The sequence below is a fragment of the Nanorana parkeri genome, unplaced genomic scaffold (genome assembly GCF_000935625.1).
Source record: "Nanorana parkeri isolate BGI_ZX_2015 unplaced genomic scaffold, ASM93562v1 scaffold115, whole genome shotgun sequence".
Lineage (NCBI taxonomy): Eukaryota > Metazoa > Chordata > Amphibia > Anura > Dicroglossidae > Nanorana > Nanorana parkeri.
The window spans coordinates 682447-709446 of NW_017306383.1; the positions used below are offsets into that span (position 1 = coordinate 682447).

General features: G+C 41.3%; 1 protein-coding gene across 1 annotated transcript in view; it reads right to left on the reverse strand.

Annotated features, from left to right (window-relative positions):
* Positions 1–5543: 5543 nt before the first annotated feature.
* The window catches only part of MTHFD2L (methylenetetrahydrofolate dehydrogenase (NADP+ dependent) 2-like), a 60691-nt gene continuing 39234 nt past the window's right edge, over positions 5544–27000 (reverse strand). Inside the window, exons 7-8 of the mRNA XM_018553293.1 lie at positions 20123–20248; positions 5544–5656 (exon numbers count right to left, since the gene is read on the reverse strand). Of these exons, the coding sequence (XP_018408795.1) occupies positions 5544–5656; positions 20123–20248 (239 nt within the window). The remainder of the gene's footprint in view (positions 5657–20122; positions 20249–27000) is intronic.

Sequence of the window (27000 nt, forward strand, 5' to 3'; positions counted from 1 at the left end):
CCGAAGTGAAAAGCACATTTACCTCAGCAGATCCAACATCTGGATTGGCTGAGGTGAGCGTATGGCAGTTCATTCGCTGCTGTTTGCCCCTATTTTCTAATTTTAGTCGGAACCTTACCACCCAAAAATGGAAAAAGAAAAAAATGATGGAGTCCCCCCTAAAATTCCCAACCAGACCCTTAATCCGGGCACTGGCCTGGCAAGGCAGGAAAGGGGGGGACAAGCAAGCGCTCCCCTCCCTCTGCCATACTAGGCCACATACCCCGGGCATTGGAAGCATGCTTTTCCTGCCCCCCCTGGAAAAGCACCTTGTCCCCATGCCGGTGGGGACAAGGGCGTCTTCCCTTCAACCCTGACTCCGTGGTTGTGGGGGTCAAGGGGGCTTACTTGCGTTCCCCCTTGTGAATGAGTAAGGGGTACCCCTACTCATTTACTGAAGGGTTAAATTATAATGTAAATAAACACCAGACTTTTAGAACTGTCCACAGTTCTGATTCTGTTTAAAATCATAGGTCATGGCTTATTGCATTCGACTTTTCTTTTCATGAAAAAAACAATGTAGGAAAACATTTAAACAAGTGTATCCTGGTTATGTATTTTCCATATTTGGTAGAGCTTTGTAAAACTAGAATATTTTTTACTATATTTCTAACAAATTAGTTGGTTATTATGATACTCCTCATATGAAATAAACTGGATAACAGCATCTTTGGGTTTGTGTAACCTATTAATTATATTTTGACTGATGACTCTACTTCAGCAGTTTGATAACATAGAAGTAACATTTAGACTCCAGGCTACATATATATTAAATATTGAACTATAATCATGTAAGGATATCATTTAGCTACTATTTTGCAATATCAGGTTGGGGCAGGAAAGGAAAGACTTGAATATAGTTTACTAATGTTACTGAATACTCATAAAATGGGTTTCTCTACATGGCCACTTAGTACATACTTAGGGAAAGGAAGCAACAATCCTCCTTTGTCAAAGATGAGAAATTGTCACTGTGACAAGCTAGGACTGCAGTGCCAAAGCACACAGAGGCTAGTTGTAAGGAGCATGGTGTTTAATTAAGCATATTATTTTGCAAAGGGTATACAGAACCACTGCAGAGTTTAAGAAATGAAATGTCCTCCAGAGCCTCATACAAACCTATAGTAACGTGTTTTGTGGTCCTGGGGTATGACCAGGTATTCCTACACCAGGGATTTTTTCTGAAGCCCCAATCCAAGGGCCCAGGCGAGCCTCTTGCTAATCCAGTGCCAGTAGAGGATTGAACTAGCATCAAGGAAGAAGTTACTGAGCCCGACATATGGCACATAGTGAACACAAATGTGAACAAAGATCCCACGATTTAAGTAGCCACACACAGTGAGTGAAGAACTGCAAGTCCTAGAATCCTTGTAGAAACATACAGTGAATGCAACTCCAAGATCCAGCAACCTAGTAGCAGTACACAATAAATGTTAAACATTAAGCCCCTATTATTCAGCCTTGGGCACCAGCTGCTTGCCGCTACTCTGCTGATGCAACCTTTGGCACCAGCTGCTACTCTGCTGATTCAACCTTGGGCTTCAGTGTCGGGCCCCTATTATTCAGCCTTGGGCACCAGCTGCTTGCTGCTACTGTGCTGCTTCTGCAGAGATCAGCACAGTAGCAGCACGCAGCTGGTGCCCAAGGCTGAATAATGGGGGCCCAACACTGAGGTGGTGGAGGGGAAGCCTTTGCAGAGGACAGAAAAGCATACCTTTATCTCCCGTGTTCAATAAAGTGTAAGCTTTTTGTAATGTATGTTGGAATGCCCTGAGTGACTAAATACCACACTGCCCACCAGAGAGCCCTGCACCAAACACCAGTGATCTTCACACTGACCACCTGGGAGCCATCCTGAGACTCTGGAGACATGATCCGGAAGCAACACAGAGTATGTAGTTTCAAATCTTTCTGCATTACTGTATAATGTATTACTGGGATTTGTAGTCCTCTATAGCTGGTGCAATTCTGAATTGTTTTATACGTAGGCGCGCGCACACCAGACTAGAGTGTTTTTTGATGGTTTTAGTTTGATATGTACCTTGGTGTCCTTCACTAAGGTCTGTAATTTGGAAAATGTCCACCACAACCTTGGTCCGTGCCTATCCATGAGTATACTTTAAACCAATAGCTGAGGCTAAGGTCAAGTCAAGTAAAGCATCACAACAATATAAATCTCCTTTCACATTATATTTTATTGCATAGAATATTGTTTTCGAAAAATGTTGTGCTCAAATTTTAAGGTTTGTGCTAATATCTAATTTCTCCACATTTTTAGTGGCTGCTGAGGTAATTATTAATTGCAGAATAGGAACATAACATACTTTACATATACAAGTAAAATGAAACGCAATGTAATTAAAAAAGGATGGCATATTTTACTTGGTTTTACCTTTTTTATATATCACCGGGAAAACAATACTGACAGAATTAGTTGCTGGTGTGTAGTTATAAATAAAGTTATAAATAAGTCAGGGCCATGACATTTTAAGACTACATCCACTTGAAGTCCAAAGCCGGCAGAGTGCACTTGAAATTAATGGAAGTCACATAAAAAAAAGCTTGTCCAAGTCACATAACCATCTCTCCTCCAATCATGGAGCTCTCTCTGATTAATGGTTCAGAGTACAGGCCACATTTAATGAATGGGCCAAAAAACGTGGGCCATGGTGTGCACAGCAAAGCAGAGTAAGTGGATAGCAATATCTGCTCTCTAATATAAATTGATCCCTTTGTTTTTATTATTACCTAAGGACTCATTAGTGTGATAACTATGATGTTGTGCTCCCCTGATGCGTGTTTTATAATTTCCGAATAAACAAATAAACTGGAGTAACAATGAAGCAGTTGAAGCAAATGAAGCCAAATATCAGTTTTGGGGAGATGTTGAGCCTTATTTACTAAAGGCCTTTTGGTTAAGCAAATTTGTTCTAAAGCTCATGAAAACACAATGACATCAAAAAATTACACCCCAGCTAACTTTCAAATTAGTGTCAGACAAGGGGGGCGTGGCCGCGATGTGAGCCTGAGTGCACGTGTTCTGTGAAGCTCCGTTGCCTCCGCTCGTGACATCCTGTTCTTCTCCTGCCTACCGCTCTATCTGGCAGCACCTGACCCTCTCTCCTGTGCGGGACTTACCGGGGAGCAGATCTATGTCCGCCAAGTCCCGCAGACGTGCCGCTTCACAAAGGAAATCCACCCTTGGATTCCCCTGTGCTCGTTCCTGGGCCTCTCCTGCCGCTGCTGGACATGGAGGGAGCCGGCGTGGAGGGGGTGAGTGGTGAGCAGTCCCGGATCTCTAACTCGGGGGGCACGAGGTCGCGATCCCCAGGAGGAGTGGGGACCTCCGCAATCCTGGCAGCAATAGAGGGGTGCCAGGTTACCCTTACAGCCAAAATTGACCACCTGGCAGCAGAATGCACTCTAATCCGCCATGATCTAGATAAAATCCGCACGCGTCTCACTACTGCCGAGGCGAGGGTGTCGCATGTGGAGGATGAAGTGCAGGGACATAACGCCACGCTTACGGATTTGCAACATACCGTGCGGGCACTGGCTGCAAAAGTGGATGATGCTGAAAACCGCATGCGGCGGAATAATGTGCGCATTGTGGGGATCCCAGAGGGCGAAGAGGGTACAGATGCGGTTCAGTTTGCTGAACACCTGTTCAAGCGTGTTCTGGCTATGGACACATTGCCCCCTACATTTCTGGTGGAGCGGGCGCACAGGGTGCCCACGGGCAGAGCCCCGCCGGGGGCCCCCCCGCGTCCCTTCATTAGTGTCAGACAATGTTTTCCAAATCTTATAAAGAAATAGTAGTGCAATGACAATATACATAGTGGAAGTGGATATTGCACGTCCTACCAATTCAGAATATTAAAATTTTTTATTGCACTGGCAGATCATTGCTCATAAGATTGGGTGTAAAGTGAACTGTTGTTAACATCATAACATGTGCTTGTTCTCGATGATTAAATGAAGAAAAACCGGCTAAATCCTTCCTATAATGCTCAGCTGCTGCACAGGTCTATAAAGCCATGTAAAAATACTGTAAGTTTTAAAAAATATATGTATAAATTGAAACCTACATATATAATCAGCCACTATATAGTATACATTTATTTATATAGTTAGTTGTTCATTCAATATTATACACAATCTGACTATCTCATGATGTCTGTGGGCACAACTTCTGCCCTAACTTGGAACACTCTGGCTGAACAAGCGTTCCTTTTTAGACAATAGGCATGGGAGAAAGAAAAGCAGCCTTGCTCCCACCACATAGTCCTGACACTGACTTAAGGCCTAAGTCCAGCAAAAACATATTTTTTCTAGTTTTTGATAGTGGTAAAGAGTTAGAAGGTGCCAGGTTATTATTTCTGTCTGTAACTCCAGTGAGGAAATTTTCTCCCACTTCCTGTCCCTGTGACACCCATACAAAAAATTGTGGGTGTCATTGGGACTCTTTCAGTTTTTGTCTGTTTCCCTGTTTCCTGGGCAGGGAATCTCACCGTTTGGGGCTCAGATGCCAGTAAAATCTTAAAAAGGCTACAACCCATCGCAGCTTATCCAAAAAAATTAAATAAAGAGTTTTGGCTGGTTTTAGACTTTTGCCTCATTCCTTGTCATGCAGGAATACCTGAGGGTGGTTAACATATGTGCCTGATGTGTTCCATTGTCTACAGGTACCTTTGAATTAAATGTTATATACCACCATGTAACGCTATGTCATCACTGTGGGGTGACTTGTGGATGCATCCATTCTTATGCAATGTCTGATAAAGATCTGAAAACAAGGCGACATTATAGAAAATGTTAAGGCCAGGTGCAAACTTTGGCGTTCCTGGGACGCGCGTCCCGGGACCGCATGATCGTAAGTAGTTGCACACAGTGCTTGCCGCACGGCCCCATTGATTTCAATAATGTTATATCCACGCGACAATTGCTGAAAGAAGGTACATGTACCTTTTTTTGCGCACCGCACGTTTTTTTCCGCCGAGATCTGCGTGATTGCACGGGCAGAATCACAGCTGCCCGTGCAATCACGGGGGCACTCAGGCCCTCAGCCCTTGGAGCGACTGGGGTGCCATTAGAAAAGAATGGCACTGCCAGCGCGATAAAAGCAGCTGATAATAGCTGTGGTGTGCGATTCTTTGACCATGCAGCCATCAGCGCGGTTTCGTGCACAATTTCCACGTGGTCACGGATCGCCCAAGTGTGCACCTGGCCTGATGGTCAAGTATTGAAGCAGTACCTACACCAAATGTAAAAAAATCAATTATACGTATATGTATGAAAAGAGTCTAAATGACCCCTCTGCACTTTTGTTGGCTTTGTCCTTGTAAACTTGCTTTCCTTTCATTTTATGTGATATCTTGCATATTTTTCCGAAAAACAATGGTAATGATTGATAGATTTTAAATAATAATTATTCCTAATAATATAAAATACAATGGAAAATCCTATAGACATAAATAATAGAATATAAAAACATAGAAAATGTTTTAGTAAATTAATTTTTGAGCAGCCGTTAATGTATTCTTCAGTAGCATTGCAACAGTCATTGGTCCAACGCCACCTGGAACAGGGGTGATAAAACCGGCTTTTTCTTTCACTCCTAGAACGAAAAACAAGAACAGCATTTTAACAATAAAACACAGTTTCACCAAACTATAATTAGGCAAACAGCCATGTTTAAGAGAGAGCTAAGGGCAATGATTATAAGCAAAGCACCAAATCTCATAACATCCTAATATCTTTTCACGACATGATTACGTAAAGTCTACTTTGTTGCTCTGGATCCTCCAGTTGGTTCTTTTAGTTTCTGAACAAGCAAAGTAGTAGATAAAGGCTACATTTCAGTTGACAGTGGAACAAAAAATAAAACGATTTACATGTACTGCATGTACAATAGAACAGAAAATGGTAATACAGTATCATGAATTAGATAAAAGCCCACTGGATGAGAAAGAAGGGCACATGGACACCAGGATTATATAAGAAAAGAGTAATCTTTACTTAAATTTTAAAAATAAAGCTGAATTAGAAATAATAATGCATATTTCTAAAAGTAGAACTCAAGATCAGCAGCACTGGCAAGAACAGAAGCTTGTTTACATTTTCAGTCCCAGGTGCTTGCTTTCTTGTGGCTCAGACCAGGGAAGAAGCTGATCGTGCACAGTCTGAGGTGAATCAGGGGTCTAGACCCATGATGTTTCCATAAAGAGAAGCTGCCACCTGTCACCTGCACTATACTACCACATAGGGGGTTATCAGCCCACTTGTGATAACAAAAAATGTAAGTTGAAGAAAAATGAATTAAAAAAAAAAACACACAAAAGTATGAAAATGGGGTTTGACATATTTGACATCTATGTACTTATTGCAACCTTATCTTTTATATGGGTATGATATTGTGTTTGTGTACACTAACATTAATTTAGAAACATTTGATAAACAATGGCAAACAAAAAACTGCCACCATTTTATTCTACAGGGACTCTGCTTTTAGGAAATATATACAGCTTTATTCACAAAATGGTGAAGAGTTTGGAGAAGGCAGGAGAAGTTAACAAACTAGGACAACATAGCTGAACTGGAAGGTGAGCTGAATTGGAGAATTTTTCCAAATCAGCTATTTTGGCCTAGATTGTTCACTTCTCCAGCCTTCTCCAAAGGCTTCATCCTTTTGTGAATAGCCCTTATAATGTTTTGGGGGTTTTAAGTTATCTTCAGGCCTACAATTTGCATTTTAATATGTGTTCAAAAAAATGACTCCAACTTTAATAATTATATATACTTATATTGGTCCAGTTTGGCACAATGTAAAAATATATATATACAGTATATATATATATATATATATACAGGTGAAATTCGAATAATTAGAATATCGTGCAAAAGTAATTGCAGTAAGTGCTGCAAAAGGGGCCCAAACCAAGTACTGAGTACATATGCATGCTTGTACTTTTCAGAGGTCCGATATTGTTCTATGTACAATCCTTGTTTTATTGATTGCATGTAATAATCTACTTTTTTGAGGTTGTGGATTTGGGGTTCTTGGGGTTTTCATGAGCTGTAAGCCATAATCATCCCAATTATGACAAATCACGGCTTGAATTATCTTGCTTTTCATGTAATGAGTCTCTCTCATATATTAGTTTCACCTTTTAAGTTGCATTAGTGAAATAAATGAACTTTGCACGATATTCTAATTATTCGAGTTTCACCTGTACATATATATATATATATGCACAAAAGATCTCTGACAGGGCCACAGGGATCCTGTAGTACACTTTAGTAGCCGCAGCAACTTCTCTGTGCTGTTAAAACACAGAGGGGTATAATCACGAAGCAGCCGAAGGATCTAGCCATAGCTTCGGCCGATCCTTCGGCTAGCTTCGGCCGATCCTTGTGCTAGCTTCGGCCCCAGGACCCCTTCGGTTCAGTAGAACCGAAGGGCTGCTGTACGGGCTATTCACTACAGCTCCCGAACTTGGCCGAGCGGCTCAGTCGAGCCGAACGCATATGCCTTGGCTCGGCTGAACCGAGCTGAAAGCCGAAGCTGGCCGAGCGGGCCGGCCGACAGCCTGCTTCTGACAGTTGGGCGGAGCCAGCTATGATCTTACGGCTGGCTCTGGCCACTTGCAGAGAGATCAGCGACCCTGGTTACCGACTAACCAGGGACACTGATCTCCAGACAGAAAACTCTCCCGGGCGCTCCGGGAATCTCCCGCTCCCGGCCGCCAAGGAGAGAAAGACTGCTTTTTCTTTTTTTTTCTTTATTCTGACACGGAGCCAGAATAGAAAAAAAACACAAATTTTGGCCTTAGGAATGCATAGCTAGATTCCTATTGGCTATTTCAATTTGCAATAGCCAATAGCAAACTAGCATTGCACCCGCCCTCTGCTGCAGTTCTCCATCAGGTCCACCACTACTGATTGACAGCAGCAGAGGGCAGGTACAATAGCTAGTTTTCTATTGGCTATTGCAAATTGAAATAGTCAATAGGAATCTAGCAATGCATTCCTATAGCCAAAAATGTATTTATTTTCTTTCTATCTCTTTTTCTGTCAGAATAAAGGAAAAAAACGAAAAAAACAGTGTTTCTCTCCTTGGTGGCCGGGAGCGGGAGGCTCCCGGAGCGCACGGGAGAGTTTTTTTTTTTTCGTTTTTTTTGACGGCAGCAGAACCGCCGGCCAATAGAAAACAGTTGGGCGGAGCTGGCTGTCATTGCTAGCTCCGCACAATCGTTTTCTATTTATTTTTTTCTACTTTTTAAACTGTTTTTCTGTTCTGCTCGGTCCCTCTGAGGGAGCGAGCAGAACAGCCTAGCCGAATGCTGCTCAGCGGCATTCGGCTATTCACTCACTGCTGTTCGGCATCTATAAGAATAGACCCAACAGCAGCGAGTAGCCTGCTGGAGGTTCGGCTTAGCCGATCCAGATGTTGGATCGGCTGAGTCGAACTCCTTCTGCACTTCGGGTCGGCCGAACATGCTGAGCATTTTTTTTTTATTGTTTCTGTCAACATTTATAAAGAAAAATCCTGCAACTAATTTTCATACGTAAATATTTTTTAATGCATTTGAAATTAATGAAAATGTTGGATTCTGACAAATCCAAATGCCGAAACAAATTCACTTTTGGACCTGAATCTCGAAAAATTAGATAACCAAAGAATCTGAAACTAAAACAAATTATTTGCCGGCGCACATGTCTAGTTATTACAAACAATAATTTGCAGTGAACAACTCTTCAACTGCTTCAACTGCTATGTTACAATTCAAACCAAAGGTCAGTCAAACATGGATTGAGTGAGGTTTACTGGTGTTTAGAACTCAGCTCCGGGCTTTTGGCTATTATCAGTTTCTCAAAGGGGCCAGGTTTAAGGAAAGCTCATGGAAGGCAGCTTACCAATATGTTTAGAGGGGTTTTGTTGGTTACTTTAAGTCCCATGTCATCTTTCTCTCTAACTGATCAGCTAATGATGCAATAGCTATCTTTTCTTAGATAGATAAAGTACTGCCCCTCACTATTGTTTCTAGCAATTATCATCACTACGGTGCCACCTCTCAATTTATAGAGCCATGTTGCCAGAGAACCAAAGAAATTAACAAAACCTGCAAGAGCACTGTACGTATTGCAGACACAAGCTCTCCCAAAATGGCCATACCTGCAGACATTTCTTGTCTGCTTCAGGCAACCTTCCTCTAGCACCTTCCTCTACACAGCAGCTGTAAGGGAATTAAGTTGGTGGCCACCCGGCCATGCTTTATCTCCAAAGAGGCACAGACTGCTCCTGATGGTACTCAAGGCATCACATTACTTACAATTGCCTTGACGCCTCCACTGAGGGCCAAGCATCCTTGCAACAAGAATGACATGAAAGCACAAGCATGTAAAAGTGCGAAAGTCGTTACAACAATAACTGTAGTTTTATGCTAAAATCCTCTAATTCACCCACATTGTACTTGCTCCCCTCCTGTGCAAAGTTTTCTCTTTCTCAGGCAGAAATCCTCTTTGGGGTCAAACCCCCCATCCCAGCTCTATCACAGGGTTTGCATATAGCACTCATTTTGCAGACTACAGCTAGGCATGCATGGCTCGGATTTCATACAATTACTGTTAAATCGCCCTCAATTCAAGATGTGGGTGGCCCTGTCAGCACCACCCAGCTCAAAAAAGGTCAATTTCTAAATTGAAGGAGCAAGGTAGAAAATTGTCAGCTAAAATGTTTCTAATTCCCCAAGCAGAGCTGAATGAGAGAAATCTACATTTGTATGGCTACTTTAACTCAGATACTTATATTTTAGACCAGGTCAGGTACACTGGACTGATAGAGATACAGTAAGCTCCTCATTATCCGGCATTCAAGCAACCTGCACACTTAAGTAACCGGCAAAAAAAAAAAATCGAGGAATATGTCCTGATTTTTTTTTTGCAGGTTGCTTGATAGACATGTACATGCTAAAAAATGTTGTTAGTAACTATATAAATTGCTAACAAAATGTATAAACTGTATAAATTGTCTGTTTACGTTTTGCTGCCGGCTGTGGCTAGATTCTGCAGTCAGCAGCTGAATGTAAATGGGATGGGAATGGGAAGCAATAGCCAACCTGCTATTGGCTATTTCAAATTGCAATAGCCAATAGCAGGCTGGCTTTTGCACCCACCCACTAAGCAGAGGAGCAGGCCTCAGAGAACTTTCTCTCTCATGAGGGTTGCTTCAAACTATTAACTCTCAAGCAACCAGAACTACAGTTATCCTGTAATCGGCTGATCTCCGTGGGTGCCAGATAACTGGGAGTTCACTGTATCTGTAAATGTGTACAGTACTGAAAAACACCAAATACCAATTGCCCCTCTGAAATGATGTGAAGTGATATTGTATGCCTCATTTAATGTCCTTTAAATTTTAAAACCAGGATTGCTCCCTTTTCCAAGCCTCCGGAGCCAGAAGAAAATATGAATTAAATACCTATGAGATTGTATAGAGCATATTTACTGACTGACGTCCATTGTACTCAACTCACAACACTATACATTCTGTGTATTTGCTGGGCTCAAAACCAGTGAGATCAAAGGCTATAATGGTGTCTGCCCAATGGTTGCACCAAGCGAAAAGGAGGTATTTTTCACAACGCAATTCTGTCGCTTTTTCAAAATTATAGCCAATGGAAAGCCAGCCAGGTTGCTGTGCAAAAAAAGTGAAAAATTATTTTTTTACACATTTTTTCAGGTGCTCACATTGGGGCTCACAATGGGGACAAGAAACGCCCAAAAAGGAGCTCATGTATTTTATGGCAAGCTTCAGGAAGCTCTACGCTCAGTTGCAAACAGGCACCATTAAATATAATAGAAATCTTAGTAATAAGGGGGTGGGGGGGGATTGCGGGGAGAAGCATTGTTGATTTTTATGATAATGTATTGCCGGGACTTGTAGTCCTGCATAGCTGGTGGTATTCTGCATTGCTGTATAATGGTTATACAGCAATGCAGAATACCACCAACTATGCAGGACTTCAAGTCCCAGCAATGCATTATATTTTTAAGTAGGGATGTACCAGTGCCAGTACTGGCCATTTTCACGAGTACTAGTAAAAATGCCCCAATACTAAACGCATATAACAGTCTTCTGTCGAGAACGCAGACGTAGTCGAATTTGCCGACCACAGCATCTGCGATGGCGCACAGACCAGTATTATCGAGGAAACAGGCATTTATTTACAAAGTATTTAACTAAAATCGTTAATTGTGACCGTTAATAATATGCCATCCATCATTTACTGCCATGCATGGCATATTATTAATGGACACAATTAACCATTACAAACAAATTATTTGTAAATAAATGCCGGTTTCCTCATTAATCCCGTCTGTGCACAAGCGCAGATACTGAGTCGCCGTTCTCAACAGAACACCGACACTAAATTTTTAAACTGAAGCGCCTGCCTGAGGTCCCGCACTTGCAGGGGACCTCAGGAGCCTTCCTGTTAACCACACAGTGCCTGTTTATAGTGCCTTCCCATGGCAGCAGGGGGTTGGGGGGGCCCTTCATGGTTTTTTGCACCGGGGCCCTGAAGGTTCTAGTTACGCCTCTGCGGTACCATGTACCAAAGTTTGTAGTTGGTTTCCATCACCAACATCGTCCAGTAACTGGACTACATAGTGGTGCAGATATGGGGCCTGTAAACTTCATTTAGATCTGGGCCCAGGCCAGCAGCCCACTGCTGGGTATATGAGGAAAGATGCTGTGCAAAAAGATTTGGCAACAAGAAATAAATCAGAGACATCAGGCCTGGAAAGTGTGGGTTGTCACGACACCAGCACTCAAAGCGCCTTAAGCGACTATGATACTTTAATAATGATCGAAAGGTTACCAATAAATACTGTACATACGCAATGGATTACTCATGGAAATACTTCTGTGTTTGCAGTGGTTTCTTGTTAGAACTGAAATATTTGCATACTAATTTATGAAATGGAAATTAAAAGGCATCTTGGTATTATTGTTAAAACTTGTTGAACAAAAAAATTTGAAAGCAAGAAAATGGTTGAGTCATAATCCAATTTATATAATCAGGTTATAGCGCCTCTATTTCTTATTCATTGTTCAACAGGAATATTTTCTGATTCACAGATGTTCCTGAGGGAACGAAGTAGAATATTCATAAGATTTGGGTAACATAATTTTGTTGGGTGTGTGTGTTTAGATGAAGCACTGAGATCATGAGGAATGCTGAATTAAGTTTTACGTGCTTACTTACATCAGAATACAGCATTATACAGCATACAGAGAGAACTTCCTGTATATACTGTACATCATAGACAAACATGCACACAAAGACTAGCATAGACAAACATTGCACCACAGAACCTTCTAGTGCTCAAAAGACATAACAGTACATTAGCATGTCAGTAATACAATTAGTGCATATTAGCATATGTTGTTGCATTTCCAACAGCCTTCTCAACAGCATATGCGTTGCTATTTGACATTCAGCTTCTCTCGAAGGAAACTGTGACGATCCTTTGGCAATGGCTTTGGTGAGTGCATCCGCAGTCTTTTCTTCTGATGAGCAATATTGCATGTCGATAATAGTTTGGTCTTGAGTGTCCCTTATCAGATGATACTTCACGTCGATATGCTTGGTTCTAGGGTTAACTCTTTCTGATTGTGTCAGCTTTATAAATCCCTGGTTGTCTTCAAAGATTGGGATGGGGTTCGACATGTCTACGCCCACTTCCAATAAAAGCTTTGACAAGCGTGTGCTGCTGTTATGTTTTCAGCTTCAGTTGAGGAAAGTGCAACAGTTTTTTGTTTTCAGCCAGACCAACTGATGGCTCATGGGACTGTAGGTGACATATGCTTATACTAACTTAATAATCTAAATAAATAACCACAAAAAACACACTAGTTCATCAGAATTGGCATTAATTGGCCGCAGCATTTTATTGGAATAAATAATTAAATAATTCTTTAATAATCAATTAAATCAATTAACCAGTAAAATGTTAAAACCAATCATATTGCCCAGTTATTGAAACTCGAGCAATACATCACTCAAGGGAATAGTCCCCCTCTTACGAGGTGACATACCACATAAAATACCGCGACTAGAGGGGGGGGGGAGCTTGAAAATCAGGATTCCAACTGATGATTATTCCTAGGAGCACCTCCTTATATAGGGTGGCTGTGGAAACTTCCAGAAATCCTTGTGGTGATGTTTTCCCGCCAAAATAAAGATTTTTTTTCCCGCCAGAAAATGACAGTTAAATTCTCTTAAAGGGGCAGTAACTGAAATATATAAAACTTGGAAAAAACACCCAAAAATCACAAATAATAGTCCCCACATTCCCATGAAAATGGGCCTCTAATGGACGCCATTTTTACATTCCCCATATTGGAAGATGTAATCACTTGTGGATTTGCAGCCTATGCAGTCTCTGGCCCAACCAGCGTCCACATATCCAACTAGTTTTGGATTTGATGTTGCTGGTAGTCGTAGCTTCATCCCAATTGTTCCTTTAAGTATTGTATTACCCTCTTTACTGCGTCAAGGTCACGCTGACAGGGTGCTGTGACTTTTCTAGAGAGTATGCCCACTGCTGCCGCTATGTCTGGTCTTATCACAGTGGTAATGTATAGTAGCTTTCCGATTGCTCTGCGGTACATGTCATTGTTTGGTAGCAAGTTTTCTGCTTCAATGCTGTTTTAGTAGCCTGGTTCCAGAGGTGTTTTTACTTCCTTTGCATCTTGCATGTGGAATTGTTCCAAAATTTCTGCTATTTTCTGAATTTGGTTGAGTAGATAGCTTCCATCTTCTTCTCTCTCTCTTTGAATTCCCAGATAGTGACTGATTTTTCCTAGCTCTTTAATTTCAAAGTTTAGTTTGTGAACTATTTGACTATAGTCCCCTTCTTGTTCAAACAGGTTATATTGTCGTCAAAAGTAAATTAGGATGTATGTCCATCTGTCTTCTTGATTCCTGGAATAAAGACAGGGATCTGCTTTGTGTCACGTATGTCACGCGCCCTGCGCAGATAAACTAGGATCACAACTGCGGAACAACGCAGGTCTCGGTTATCTCAGTATGTGGTTCAGTTCTCCTCTCTCAGCAACTTAGAGATGGTTGAAGGAACCGTTTAACATCATATAACAGAGGTAGGGGGGTGGAATTGGTTAACCCAGCAGGGGGGTTTAGACAGTACGTTTTAGACTGGTAACACTGGGTGTAGTTAGGGTTAACTTAAGGTGATGGTTCCTCCTTACTTCAACAACTTGCTAATATTTCTTAACAACAGCTGGTGTAGACTCTCGGAACAGCAAAGACTTCACTTCACACAGGAATTACATTAACCACAACAGTGCAATACTCGAATAGTCAATTATTAGCAGGTATTAGTATAACTTTCTGTTGAATGGTAATCACAGGTAGGAGACAGGTGATACTTGCGGTTTTTGTAATTCAGTGGGGAAGGATTCACAGATCCCTGTGTGAGGCAGCAATCTCTAGGGTAATCCTTGGGGAGACAGGCGGAGTTGCATTGGGCTGTTTGTCCTCGGCTGGTGAGTAGTAGGTGGGGTAGTCCGTTTGGTTAGTCTGCAGCTGCAGGGTATGAATCTTCAGCGTTCACTGTAACCACCAGTAGGACGCCGAAGATTCGTTTGCTTGCGGCTTAAGTAGGGTTCTGCGCATGCGCCGTGGGTGTGGAGATACGAGCGTGGACTGCGCATGCGCGGGGCCGTCTGTGTCCTCAGGAGAGAACCGAAGGGATTCTCTTACACTTTGCTTCTTGTAAATCCCTCTTTCATGAGTATTTTATTCCACATTCTTGCAGATTGCTTAAGTCCATAGATGCTCTTGCAGAGTTTACAAACGAGGTTGTGTCCTTGCTAAAACCCTGATGGTTGCTCCCTGTAGAGATCTTCCTTAATGTCTCCATATAGGGAAGCAATTTTAATGTCTAGGTGTTTCACTTGCATGTCCTTCCCAGCTGTGATGCTAAGGAGTGTTCATGATGTTGGTTTGAGTATGCTATGTGTCTTAGCAGTATATGACAGCTTGCAGGGTGGTATTCCCTTTGTTGCTCAATCGGATCTTCTAATTTCAGGTTGTGCAGCAGAATTGAACTTGGAATTTGACTTATTCATTGTGAGTTGCACTTCTTGTTCTGACTACTGTGTGGCTTCACTTTGCTCAGCTTTCTTTGCTGGTTCACTGGGCAGAGTCACTTCACAACTTCCTGTGATCACTGTTTCTGGTGATGGGTTTGCATCAAAATAAACACTGCGGCTTATTGTCTCCACTTTGGGTGGAGAATTCTATATCCCTTACTTTGTTCACTACAGCCCACCAGAATACCTTCAATGGCTCTGTTCTCCATTTTGGATCGCTTCTCCTTTGGAATATAGGCGTAAGCTTTACACCCACTATGATGTGTCCTAGGCTAGGCTTCCATCCATGCCACATTTCAAAGTACTTGTCTAAGAAGAAGCAGCAAGAGAGAGAGAGATTCTTTAGCTACTGTGTGTTTCCCCCACCCGTATTTAAATAGGAGGGATGGCGCCATATAGACCTATTTGTAGGTCTTTTAGCAAGGTGAGCAGCATTCCTATAGACTTTATCCCTGGGAAGAGGTTCTCTTATCATCGCTTTGGGCACATATTGTTTATACATAATTTCTACATTTATGGTGGACTTTCTTTGGATACTTCACTTGTTTTACACTGAACTTCTACTTTAGATTGTATTATGGTTTATTCACTTATTTATTGATATCATCTGTATACTATATACATATGTATGTGGGTATATATCCCATATGTATTTGTATTTATTCACTATATTTTGAATATTGATTCACTTTTATCCATAGATTTTTGATCACTGATTCATTTACTTTTTCATGCATGTTCACTTAGAGTTTCTATATATTTTTTTGTAAGTTTTTGTTGCACTTTAGCGTGGCTTTTATAAATGTTTTTATATCCCTAATGTGGGAGTTTTCATTGGTACGCTCACATCACTTTGTATGAGCTCCATGGGGTGGTCTTTCTTTGGGAGGCCTGTAGAAGTGGGGTGCGTGTGGCCTTTGCTTTCATACAGCATTTGCATGTCATGAGCATTTGGCAGGGCAGTACGGTTATATCTTCTGATAAGCCTCTCTTTATAATGTCTTTTATGGCTTATGGGTTTCAGTGTCCTAGTTGTCTTTGCCAAAGATGAATACATTTGTTGTGTGGATTATGTCTGTCTTGACTTGTTCGTCTGTGGTGATGAGTCTGTATAGCTGTTCATCTAGTTTTCCTTTTGCGAGGATTTGCTTTTTGTTTCGGATTGTACATTCCTCACCTTGGAATTGAACTGTGAGACCGTTATTAGCGTTTTATTAGAGTTTTAACTGATAGAAGGCTTCCTTCTAAGTCTGGGACATACAGTACATTTTTCACTATGATACTCTGCGTGTCCCCTGGTGGTGTGATACAGTATAGGGGGGTGGAATTGGTTAACCCAGCAGGGGGGTTTAGACAGTACGTTTTAGACTGGTAACACTGGGTGTAGTTAGGGTTAACTTAAGGTGATGGTTCCTCCTTACTTCAACAACTTGCTAATATTTCTTAACAACAGCTGGTGTAGACTCTCGGAACAGCAAAGACTTCACTTCACACAGGAATTACATTAACCACAACAGTGCAATACTCGAATAGTCAATTATTAGCAGGTATTAGTATAACTTTCTGTTGAATGGTAATCACAGGTAGGAGACAGGTGATACTTGCGGTTTTTGTAATTCAGTGGGGAAGGATTCACAGATCCCTGTGTGAGGCAGCAATCTCTAGGGTAATCCTTGGGGAGACAGGCGGAGTTGCATTGGGCTGTTTGTCCTCGGCTGGTGAGTAGTAGGTGGGGTAGTCCGTTTGGTTAGTCTGCAGCTGCAGGGTATGAATCTTCAGCGTTCACTGTAACCACCAGTAGGACGCCGAAGATTCGTTTGCTTGCGGCTTAAGTAGGGTTCTGCGCATGCGCCGTGGGTGTGGAGATACGAGCGTGGACTGCGCATGCGCGGGGCCGTCTGTGTCCTCAGGAGAGAACCGAAGGGATTCTCTTACACTTTGCTTCTTGTAAATCCCTCTTTCATGAGTATTTTATTCCACATTCTTGCAGATTGCTTAAGTCCATAGATGCTCTTGCAGAGTTTACAAACGAGGTTGTGTCCTTGCTAAAACCCTGATGGTTGCTCCCTGTAGAGATCTTCCTTAATGTCTCCATATAGGGAAGCAATTTTAATGTCTAGGTGTTTCACTTGCATGTCCTTCCCAGCTGTGATGCTAAGGAGTGTTCATGATGTTGGTTTGAGTATGCTATGTGTCTTAGCAGTATATGACAGCTTGCAGGGTGGTATTCCCTTTGTTGCTCAATCGGATCTTCTAATTTCAGGTTGTGCAGCAGAATTGAACTTGGAATTTGACTTATTCATTGTGAGTTGCACTTCTTGTTCTGACTACTGTGTGGCTTCACTTTGCTCAGCTTTCTTTGCTGGTTCACTGGGCAGAGTCACTTCACAACTTCCTGTGATCACTGTTTCTGGTGATGGGTTTGCATCAAAATAAACACTGCGGCTTATTGTCTCCACTTTGGGTGGAGAATTCTATATCCCTTACTTTGTTCACTACAGCCCACCAGAATACCTTCAATGGCTCTGTTCTCCATTTTGGATCGCTTCTCCTTTGGAATATAGGCGTAAGCTTTACACCCACTATGATGTGTCCTAGGCTAGGCTTCCATCCATGCCACATTTCAAAGTACTTGTCTAAGAAGAAGCAGCAAGAGAGAGAGAGATTCTTTAGCTACTGTGTGTTTCCCCCACCCGTATTTAAATAGGAGGGATGGCGCCATATAGACCTATTTGTAGGTCTTTTAGCAAGGTGAGCAGCATTCCTATAGACTTTATCCCTGGGAAGAGGTTCTCTTATCATCGCTTTGGGCACATATTGTTTATACATAATTTCTACATTTATGGTGGACTTTCTTTGGATACTTCACTTGTTTTACACTGAACTTCTACTTTAGATTGTATTATGGTTTATTCACTTATTTATTGATATCATCTGTATACTATATACATATGTATGTGGGTATATATCCCATATGTATTTGTATTTATTCACTATATTTTGAATATTGATTCACTTTTATCCATAGATTTTTGATCACTGATTCATTTACTTTTTCATGCATGTTCACTTAGAGTTTCTATATATTTTTTTGTAAGTTTTTGTTGCACTTTAGCGTGGCTTTTATAAATGTTTTTATATCCCTAATGTGGGAGTTTTCATTGGTACGCTCACATCACTTTGTATGAGCTCCATGGGGTGGTCTTTCTTTGGGAGGCCTGTAGAAGTGGGGTGCGTGTGGCCTTTGCTTTCATACAGCATTTGCATGTCATGAGCATTTGGCAGGGCAGTACGGTTATATCTTCTGATAAGCCTCTCTTTATAATGTCTTTTATGGCTTATGGGTTTCAGTGTCCTAGTTGTCTTTGCCAAAGATGAATACATTTGTTGTGTGGATTATGTCTGTCTTGACTTGTTCGTCTGTGGTGATGAGTCTGTATAGCTGTTCATCTAGTTTTCCTTTTGCGAGGATTTGCTTTTTGTTTCGGATTGTACATTCCTCACCTTGGAATTGAACTGTGAGACCGTTATTAGCGTTTTATTAGAGTTTTAACTGATAGAAGGCTTCCTTCTAAGTCTGGGACATACAGTACATTTTTCACTATGATACTCTGCGTGTCCCCTGGTGGTGTGATACAGTTCAAGAATCCTTGACCTTTACCTTATGCTGTAATACTTTTTCCGTTTGCTAGGAAGACTTTGTCCTATGCACTGAAATCAATTTCTGTGAAGAAGGTCTCATTATTAGTCAAGTTTCTCGTTGCACCTGAGTCAATACACCATCAGCGTGGTATACTGTTCTGAGTCACTTTAGAGGTAGCACTCCATGATGTGCCTGCTGTTGCCTTTGCAGCTGCCTCAGCTCTTTCTCTTGTAGGTGCCTCCTACTTTCTCTGCTCAGCTTCCCAGACTGAACAGTCCTTTTTCAACTGACAATCTTTTTTTGCTTTTGTTGGTTTGCTTTGTGCTCTCATGCACCCTAAGGGCTTTCTCGTTTTCTTCATTGTGCATATTTTCTTTCCTTCTGTCATATTCATCGATTAATTTTCCTTTGGCATATTCTATTGTTAGTTCCTGCTCAGGTCTGGTTTCTGTATCGTTAATTAACAGCACATACACATCAGCTAACAGACTAGGCAGGGATGGGATTGCGGTCTATAAGTGTATAGGGATACAGAAGATAAAAATGTAGGAGAGTAAGTTGATTCAGAGAATGATCTCAGCCACTGTGTGTTGTGTTAGCTGTTCTAACAGCCCAGAAAAATTAAATACAGCAACAACATACAATGTATGAAAACGTGTAATTTTTTCATTTTTCAAAGAAAAAGTCTACCTTTTTGAAAAAAAAATACATGCACAAATTATAAGGAGGATGGGGCTGCCTCTAAGAAAGAGTGGGCAAACACCAGCACTCCAGCTGTGGTGAAACTACAAATCATATCATGCATCTGCCTCTGGGAGTCATGCCTGTGGCTGTCAGAGTCTTGCAATGCCTCATGGGATTTGTAATTGCGCCACAGCTGGAGGGCTGGAGTTTGCCCACCCCTGCTCTAAGATAGGCCTGTTCTCCATTTATTCATTGCTGTATATCAAGACACATTGCCGTGTCAAGGCACCTTTGCTGTGTGGGTTCACATGCAGATACATTTGCAAATGTATGTAAGAAATACCTCTGTTTTGAATCTAAATATTGGAAACCGTTTAAAGCTAAGTTTTGGATTGAGTAATGTGGATGTATATGCAATATTTAACTATAAAATATTGTTGATCCATGCTGCGCAATACATACCCCAGCTTTACATTAGCGCAGACCCAAATAGATGATCAGATTTCTGTATGTTCAATGTGCAATGGTAAATAAATCCTACATAAAATCTATTCTGCATAGATTTTAACGATTACCTTCCAAATCCACATCTCCAACCATTATTGTTTTTCCTGTAGCGGGATCTTCTATATGATTAATGCCAACATCAATTATAGCAGCCCCTTCCTTAATCATGTCTGCCGTGATCAACTTTGGAATACCTACAATAAAAAACACAGTAAGTTAGTATTAATAAACCCAAGGAACTGAAGCCTCTGAAGTGATTTACTAAAGGTTTGTTTGTAAACTAGATTTGAATACTGGCTGTCTTAACAAAGGTTTCAAGATCTCAGGGTTTATGTTTCGTATAGGCTTTTTTTTTTTACTGCAATATTGGAAATACACTTTAAGCACATTGCAAGGGTACGTGCTATCTGGATTTTGAGTGCCCAGCTATCCCAGGATGCAGTAGTTATGTGTCATCTGTTTCTCCCGGAAGCACTGGGTGCCATGAAATCCATTCTTCATTTATATTGAAGGGCAAATAAGCTTTCACCTACACTAAAGTGCAGGCATTTTACTTTGAACCTTCATTTTATATTAATGTGGTATTTTTCTTATATTTAATTCGATTTGAAAAGAAAGCATACTAAAACGTTCGCTTTTGCTCCATAGCGCACAGAACAAATGTTCACAGATTTCTGCAGTATGAATTGTTTATAAATAAACTCGGTAAATTGTTTATAAATACACTCCATAGTGTTATCTTGTTTTCTTCAAAAGAATGGCTTAAAGTAAACCTGTGCCCAGACTGTGCACACTAAAGTATTTACATATTCTGAACAAGCAGTAGAAAACATGCTAGGTGTGTGTACAATATATTTAAATATTTTAAAGGATTAAAGGAATACATTCAATTGTGGTTTAATAACTACCATTAATTTTTCATATATAATAAACTGTGGTTTTGCAAAAAAAAAGTTGTTTTTAATTTATAAATGTAAATGCTCTACTGGGCTTAGCAAACCTTGGCCTCACATAAAAATATAACATGAAGTTTTATACCAGAGTTGCTTTTTATACCAAGCATGAAACAGCAGCTCAAGTGAACAAGTGACAGGTATGCTTTGTGATTACAGGAAGTTTGTGTTTCCCATAGCATACACTCCTGCAGTGTGGGAGTTGATTCATGGAGTTTCCTTTGCTTGCAATTATTTAGGGTGTGTATCGTATAGAAAGCTGGGAGTGTAGCACTTTTGAAAGCTTTGTATACAAATAAACTACCATACAATGAACTTTACATGTAAGACACATTTATGTAAAGTTTCAAATTAATGCGGTTTAGAAAAATTGTAAATCACTATTTTTTAGAATAAATAAAACAAGATACCCAGTCAGATTATATCACAGAGGTCAAAAGAAACTAAAAATTCCTCTATGCCTCCACTCTAAGTGGCCCTAGCATTAGATATATTTCTTAATCTTAAGTGTAGTGATTCTAATAATGTAACACTTACAGGTATTTATTTACTCTCACAGACATCACAGTACTCCCTCCTGACAATATGCTTTTATTTTCCAGAAGAAAAGTATCATCTTTGTGCAGACACTATTCAGGGTTGGCATCTAATTCTTAGACTGAGATGCTGACTCATGTTCAGTTCAGTCATGTGAATTCTGTGCAGTTTTTGGCTGTGTTCACATATATCTGACACAGGTTCACCCCTGCTGCAGATCCTACTTTATTGTTACCATTAGTCCCCATTTGCCGGGGACAGCCCCCATTTTGAGGGGTCTCTCCCCAGGAAACGAGCGTCCCCGCCAATGCCCCCAGCTGCCTGGTTGTCAAGGGTGGGCACAGCGCTGGGATGGCTCGGGTCCCACCGTCATGACAACCCTTTTTAAATTTGTAATTTATCTTTGTAAGTCCCTCTATATGCAGAGCCCAGGAGAGCTCCTCATAGCTCCTCCTCAGCTCTGATGTGAGTGTCACATAACACGGGGAGAGGAAGACATCTCCTGCCACTTTGTCTGAGGTCTGGTAAGTTTTCTTTAGGAGGTCTAGGGTCTTTACCGAGGAAGAGAGGGGAGGTCAGTTCTTTTGGGGGAGAAGTCTGTATTGGGGGAAGGAGGTCTGTAGGGAGGTAGCATGTTTTGGGGAAGAGATCTGTACTGGGGGTGAGTTCTGTACTGAAGGTGATTTGGGGGAGAGATCTGTACTGGGAGGTGGAATTGTACTGGCTAGAAGGGGTAGTTTTTGGTTCTGCTGTGTATGCTGGCCTCTATACTACTTATTCCTGACCCCTACATGCTGTTCTACACACTTGTGCCCTTGTTTTCCATGTATCATGTACTCCTGCCCCTGTACTCCATGTATAATACACTGCTGACTCCTGTGCTTCATGCATTACCTACTCCTTACCCCTGTACTCCATGTGTTACCTACTCTTGACCCCTGTACTCCATGCGTTACCAACTGATGACCCCTGTACTCCATGCATTATCTACTTATGATCCCTGTACTTCATGCATTACTTACTGATGAACGCTGTTCTCCATGCACTACCTACCATTGACCCCTGTACTCCATGCATTATTTTCTCATGTCCCCTTTAATCCACATGTTACTTGCTCCTGACCTATTTATTCAATGTGTTATCTACTCCTGACCCTTGAACTCTTTGCGCTACATACTCCTGATTCCTGCTCTCTGCGCCATATACTCTTGACCAACCCTGTGTTCTGCATTACGCACTCTTGACCCCTGAAGTCCATGTGTTACACACTCGTGACCACAGCACTCCATGAGTTACACACTTTGGTCCCCTGCACAAAACATGTGTATTACATATTCTTGACTCATAGTAGTGTAGACTCAGGGTATATTAAAATGTGGATCTTTAGCCGCTCCCACTGTTAACCCATTTTGGCCAAGCGCATGATTTGCTATGCACACCACATTATTTCACTGCTTGTAGTGCCCAGGGGACTTAACATTTTTAATGTCTTTTTTTCTTCCAGAAGTCTCTGACCAATTGTTTCAGGGCATGCTAAAAATGTTGTTGTGATTTTGTAGGTGTGACTACAAATGGGGGGTGGTTTTATGGGTGTGGTCAAAAGTAGGCATGGTCAGTAGGTCCTCTGATGTCAGGTGTCCCCTGCGCTAAGACTACATGTTTCCTTTAACAGTGAAACATCTGCTAAAGTTTGCTAAAATGACATGCCTGTTGTATGTTAACTATCTATAGGTAGAATGATGAATAATATTGAATGACAGCTGCAAGGTATAGTTTTTATACTAATTACTAGTTCCATGCACTACAAGATGGGAAAGAACAATTTGATTTCCTTTTGGAAACCTTAAGTAATTAGACTGGCACAAATGGGTGAATAGACAAAAATCAAAGTAGGTTCAATTATAAAACCCACATATCAAGTTTGACTGACTTATGGCATGGGCAGATCCTGGGAACATCTTTCCATTAGCATTTAGATAACTCTGTGAACCAAAGCTTTTTGTTTTTACGGTAAATTATTCTGTAGGAAATGGCTTACGTAAAGAACAAGAATAATGGACAGGAGAAATGAATACCGTAATGTCTCATCTGCAAAGATAATTTTTATCTACAACTCCAATTCCAAAAAAGTTGGGATGCTGTGTAAAATCTACATAAAACCAGAACGCAATGATTTGCAAATCTCCTAGACCCATGTTTTATTCACAATAGAAAATATATCAAATGTTTAAACTGAAAAAATTAACTATTTTAGGGAAAAAATAAGGTAACTTTGAAATTGATGAAGCAATACTTCAGAGCTGGAAGAACATTTTGCAACTAATTAGGTTAATTGGCAACAGGTCAGTAACATGATAGGGTATGAAAAGAGCATCTTATAGAGTCAGAGTGTCTCAAAAGGAAAGATGGACAGAGGTTCACGTGTGTGCGACTAAAAATTGTCTAACAATTTCAGACTAATGTTCCTCAAAGAAAAATTGCAAAGACTTTAAATATATCATCATGTACAGTACATAATATCATCAAAATACTCTGGATATTCTGGATAAATCTCTGTGCACAAGGGAGAAGGCTGAAACACAATATTGGATGCCCGTGATCTTCCGGCCCTTAGATGGCCCTGCATTAAAACAGGTATGATTATGTGATGGACATCACTAAATGGGCTCAGAAATACTTCCAAGAATCACTGTCTGTGAACACTGTTTGCCACGCCATCCAGAAACGCAAGTTAAAGCTCTATCATTCAAAGAGGAAGCCACATCTGAACAAGATCAAGATACGCCACCATCTTCTCTGGGCCAAAGATCATTTAAGATGGTCCGTTGCAAAGTGGAAAACTGTTCTGTGGTCAGACTTATTGAAATTTCACATTCTTTTTGGCAACCATGGGCGCCATGTCCTCCAGACTAAGCGGCTTGTTATCAGCGCTGAGTTCGACAAACCTGCATCTCTGATGGTATGGGGGAGCATTAGTGCATATGGAATGGGCAGCTTGCACATCTGGAATGGCACCATCAATGTTGAAAGATACACTATATTACCAAAAGTATTGGGACGCCTGCCTTTACACACACATGAACTCTAATGGCATCCCAGTCTTAATCCGTAGGGTTCCATTTTGAGTTGGCCCGACCTTTGCCGCTATAACAGCTTCAACTCTTCTGGGAAGGCGTTCACAAGGTTTAGAAGTGTGTCTATGAGAATGTTTGACCATTCTTCCACAAGCGCATTTGTGAGGTCAGGTACTGATGTTGGACGAGAAGGCCGGGCTCACAGACTCCGCTTTTATTCATCCAAAGGTGTTCCATCGAGTTGAGGTCAGGACTCCGTGCAGGCCAGTCAAGTTCCTCCACCCAAAACTCGCTCATCCATGTCTTTAAGGACCTTGCTTTGTGCACTGTGCCGCTGTCAGACTACTCGAACAGTGATGGCAGCTAATTGGCGGCTGTGACTGTTTCCCAAAGATTTTGCCATCTGGCTCCTTCAATTTTCTGATCTAAGGGTGTCAACAGTGGAACCCACTTTGTGGGAATTTCAGCCAATTCATTCAAAACCAGATGAAATTCATACAGTGTATGGCCAGCTTTAGACAGGTAGAGATCTACATTCACCTACCACGATAAAAGTGATGCATGGTGTTTTGGAAATAGTGATTAAAGCAGAGAAAGTGGAAGATAACTAATTTTTACGCAGAACTCGGGAAACTATTACATACAACCCCCCTCCCATGCTGCTACTCTTCTGTGATCAATACTTTGGAAATTAGTAATTTATCAGTACTGTCAAGTAGATTCAAGGCTACTACTCTGAATACTCTGCAATTTTCAGAATGCAACAGCCTAGGAAATCCAATCAAAACTGGAGCAGACAGTAACCAATCAGCTTCTAGCTTTAATTTTTTAAAGCTTAAAGAGAGAAGCTGTATGGTTATTGTAGGCAACTGCTCCGGATTCTGTCTGCTCGAGTTTTAATAAATCCCCCCCATTGTTTTTCAATTCAACCCTAAGAAACAACTAATACGCAATATGCTGTGTTGCTCTGAAGCTGACCAACTCTTCAGTATTATTTGTGGCCCTCAAAGTGGCCATGTTGCTATAGTAAACATCTGAAAACAAGGCATATCTATAAAAGAATTATTGCAACAGACAATGATCTCCGGTATCATCAATGTCTGTTGCAATGCATGGTGGTCGGCAGGAGAAAGCAGTTAAAGGAGCAGGGGACCCAGAGGATCACCGCTTTGCGGAAAGTCCGGTTTGCCTGTGGAGCATTTGTCAGCGGAGGCAGCAGGTAAGGTAAGTAGTTACAAGATTATTTTGCAGGTATGGCTTGATTTTAAAAGTTTATTATGGTGACAGGGTTACTTTAAGAAGGGTCAGGATTACAGTAGTGGCCTCTAGAATCTGTATGTCTACCAAAGCTTCAGCAGCTGCCTGTTTTATACTAAAGAAGCTACAGTATAAAATACTTGTAATAAAAGCATGAGAAGGCATGTTACTATTATGATATTGTTATGCAATATTTTCTTTTAAAGTCTCAATGTCATCTCATACTGTATAAACATTTTATTTCTCAAAAGATACAGATTTCTTGTTTCCTCTTGCAGAACCCTATGTAACATGAATATGAGAGGAATGTATACAAATCCCCATCCGTCATGTATACAACAGACATTTCATATTTATGGCCAAATTAAGATAAAGCACTAAAAACAGCATAAATCCCTCAGTGCACTGAAACAGGGTTTCCTAGGGGAGAGGTATTGGAGTTTTTTTGGTGTGCCGCTCTTGTAAACAAGCAGAAAAAAACTAGCTGTAGATAATACTGAAAAAACAAGAATAGAGCGCAACAACCTTGTGCGTTATCTAAGTGACACCAGAGGACATTAAAGAGGGCAGGAATGCACAGATACCAGTTCAGATACCAGTGCCAATACTTGCCAGTCTCACGAGAAGTACCAGGGTCGCAGTGGTTGTAGCTGTGACAGGGTCTTGGCGCTTCACCACTGTCCTGAAATCATTAGTCTGTATTGTTTTAGAAAAACTGTCACATGACACTAAACAAAAATTTATCAGTACTTGTATCTGTGAGTACTTGGACAAATATTGGTACTTGCACTTGGTCTAGAAAAAATGGTATTGATGCATCCCTAAGATATATATATCTTAGGGATGTCCCGATACCGATGCTAGCATCGGAATCGGGCCCGATACAGGGCATTTTGACAAGTACTTGTGCTTGTCAAAATGCCCCGATGCCTAGCGCCAAAGCTTGCGCTATGGTTTTTTTTATTTCTTACTTACCTGGCCGAGCGTCGCGTCACTGCTGCTTCGGTGGGCGGAGCTCCAGGTGGGGTCCTAATTTAGGTGGCCGGAGACTGCCAGATGACCCCGCTCGGAGCGCCCCCCACCGGAGCAGCAGTGACGCGACGCTCGGCGAGGTAAGTAAGAAGA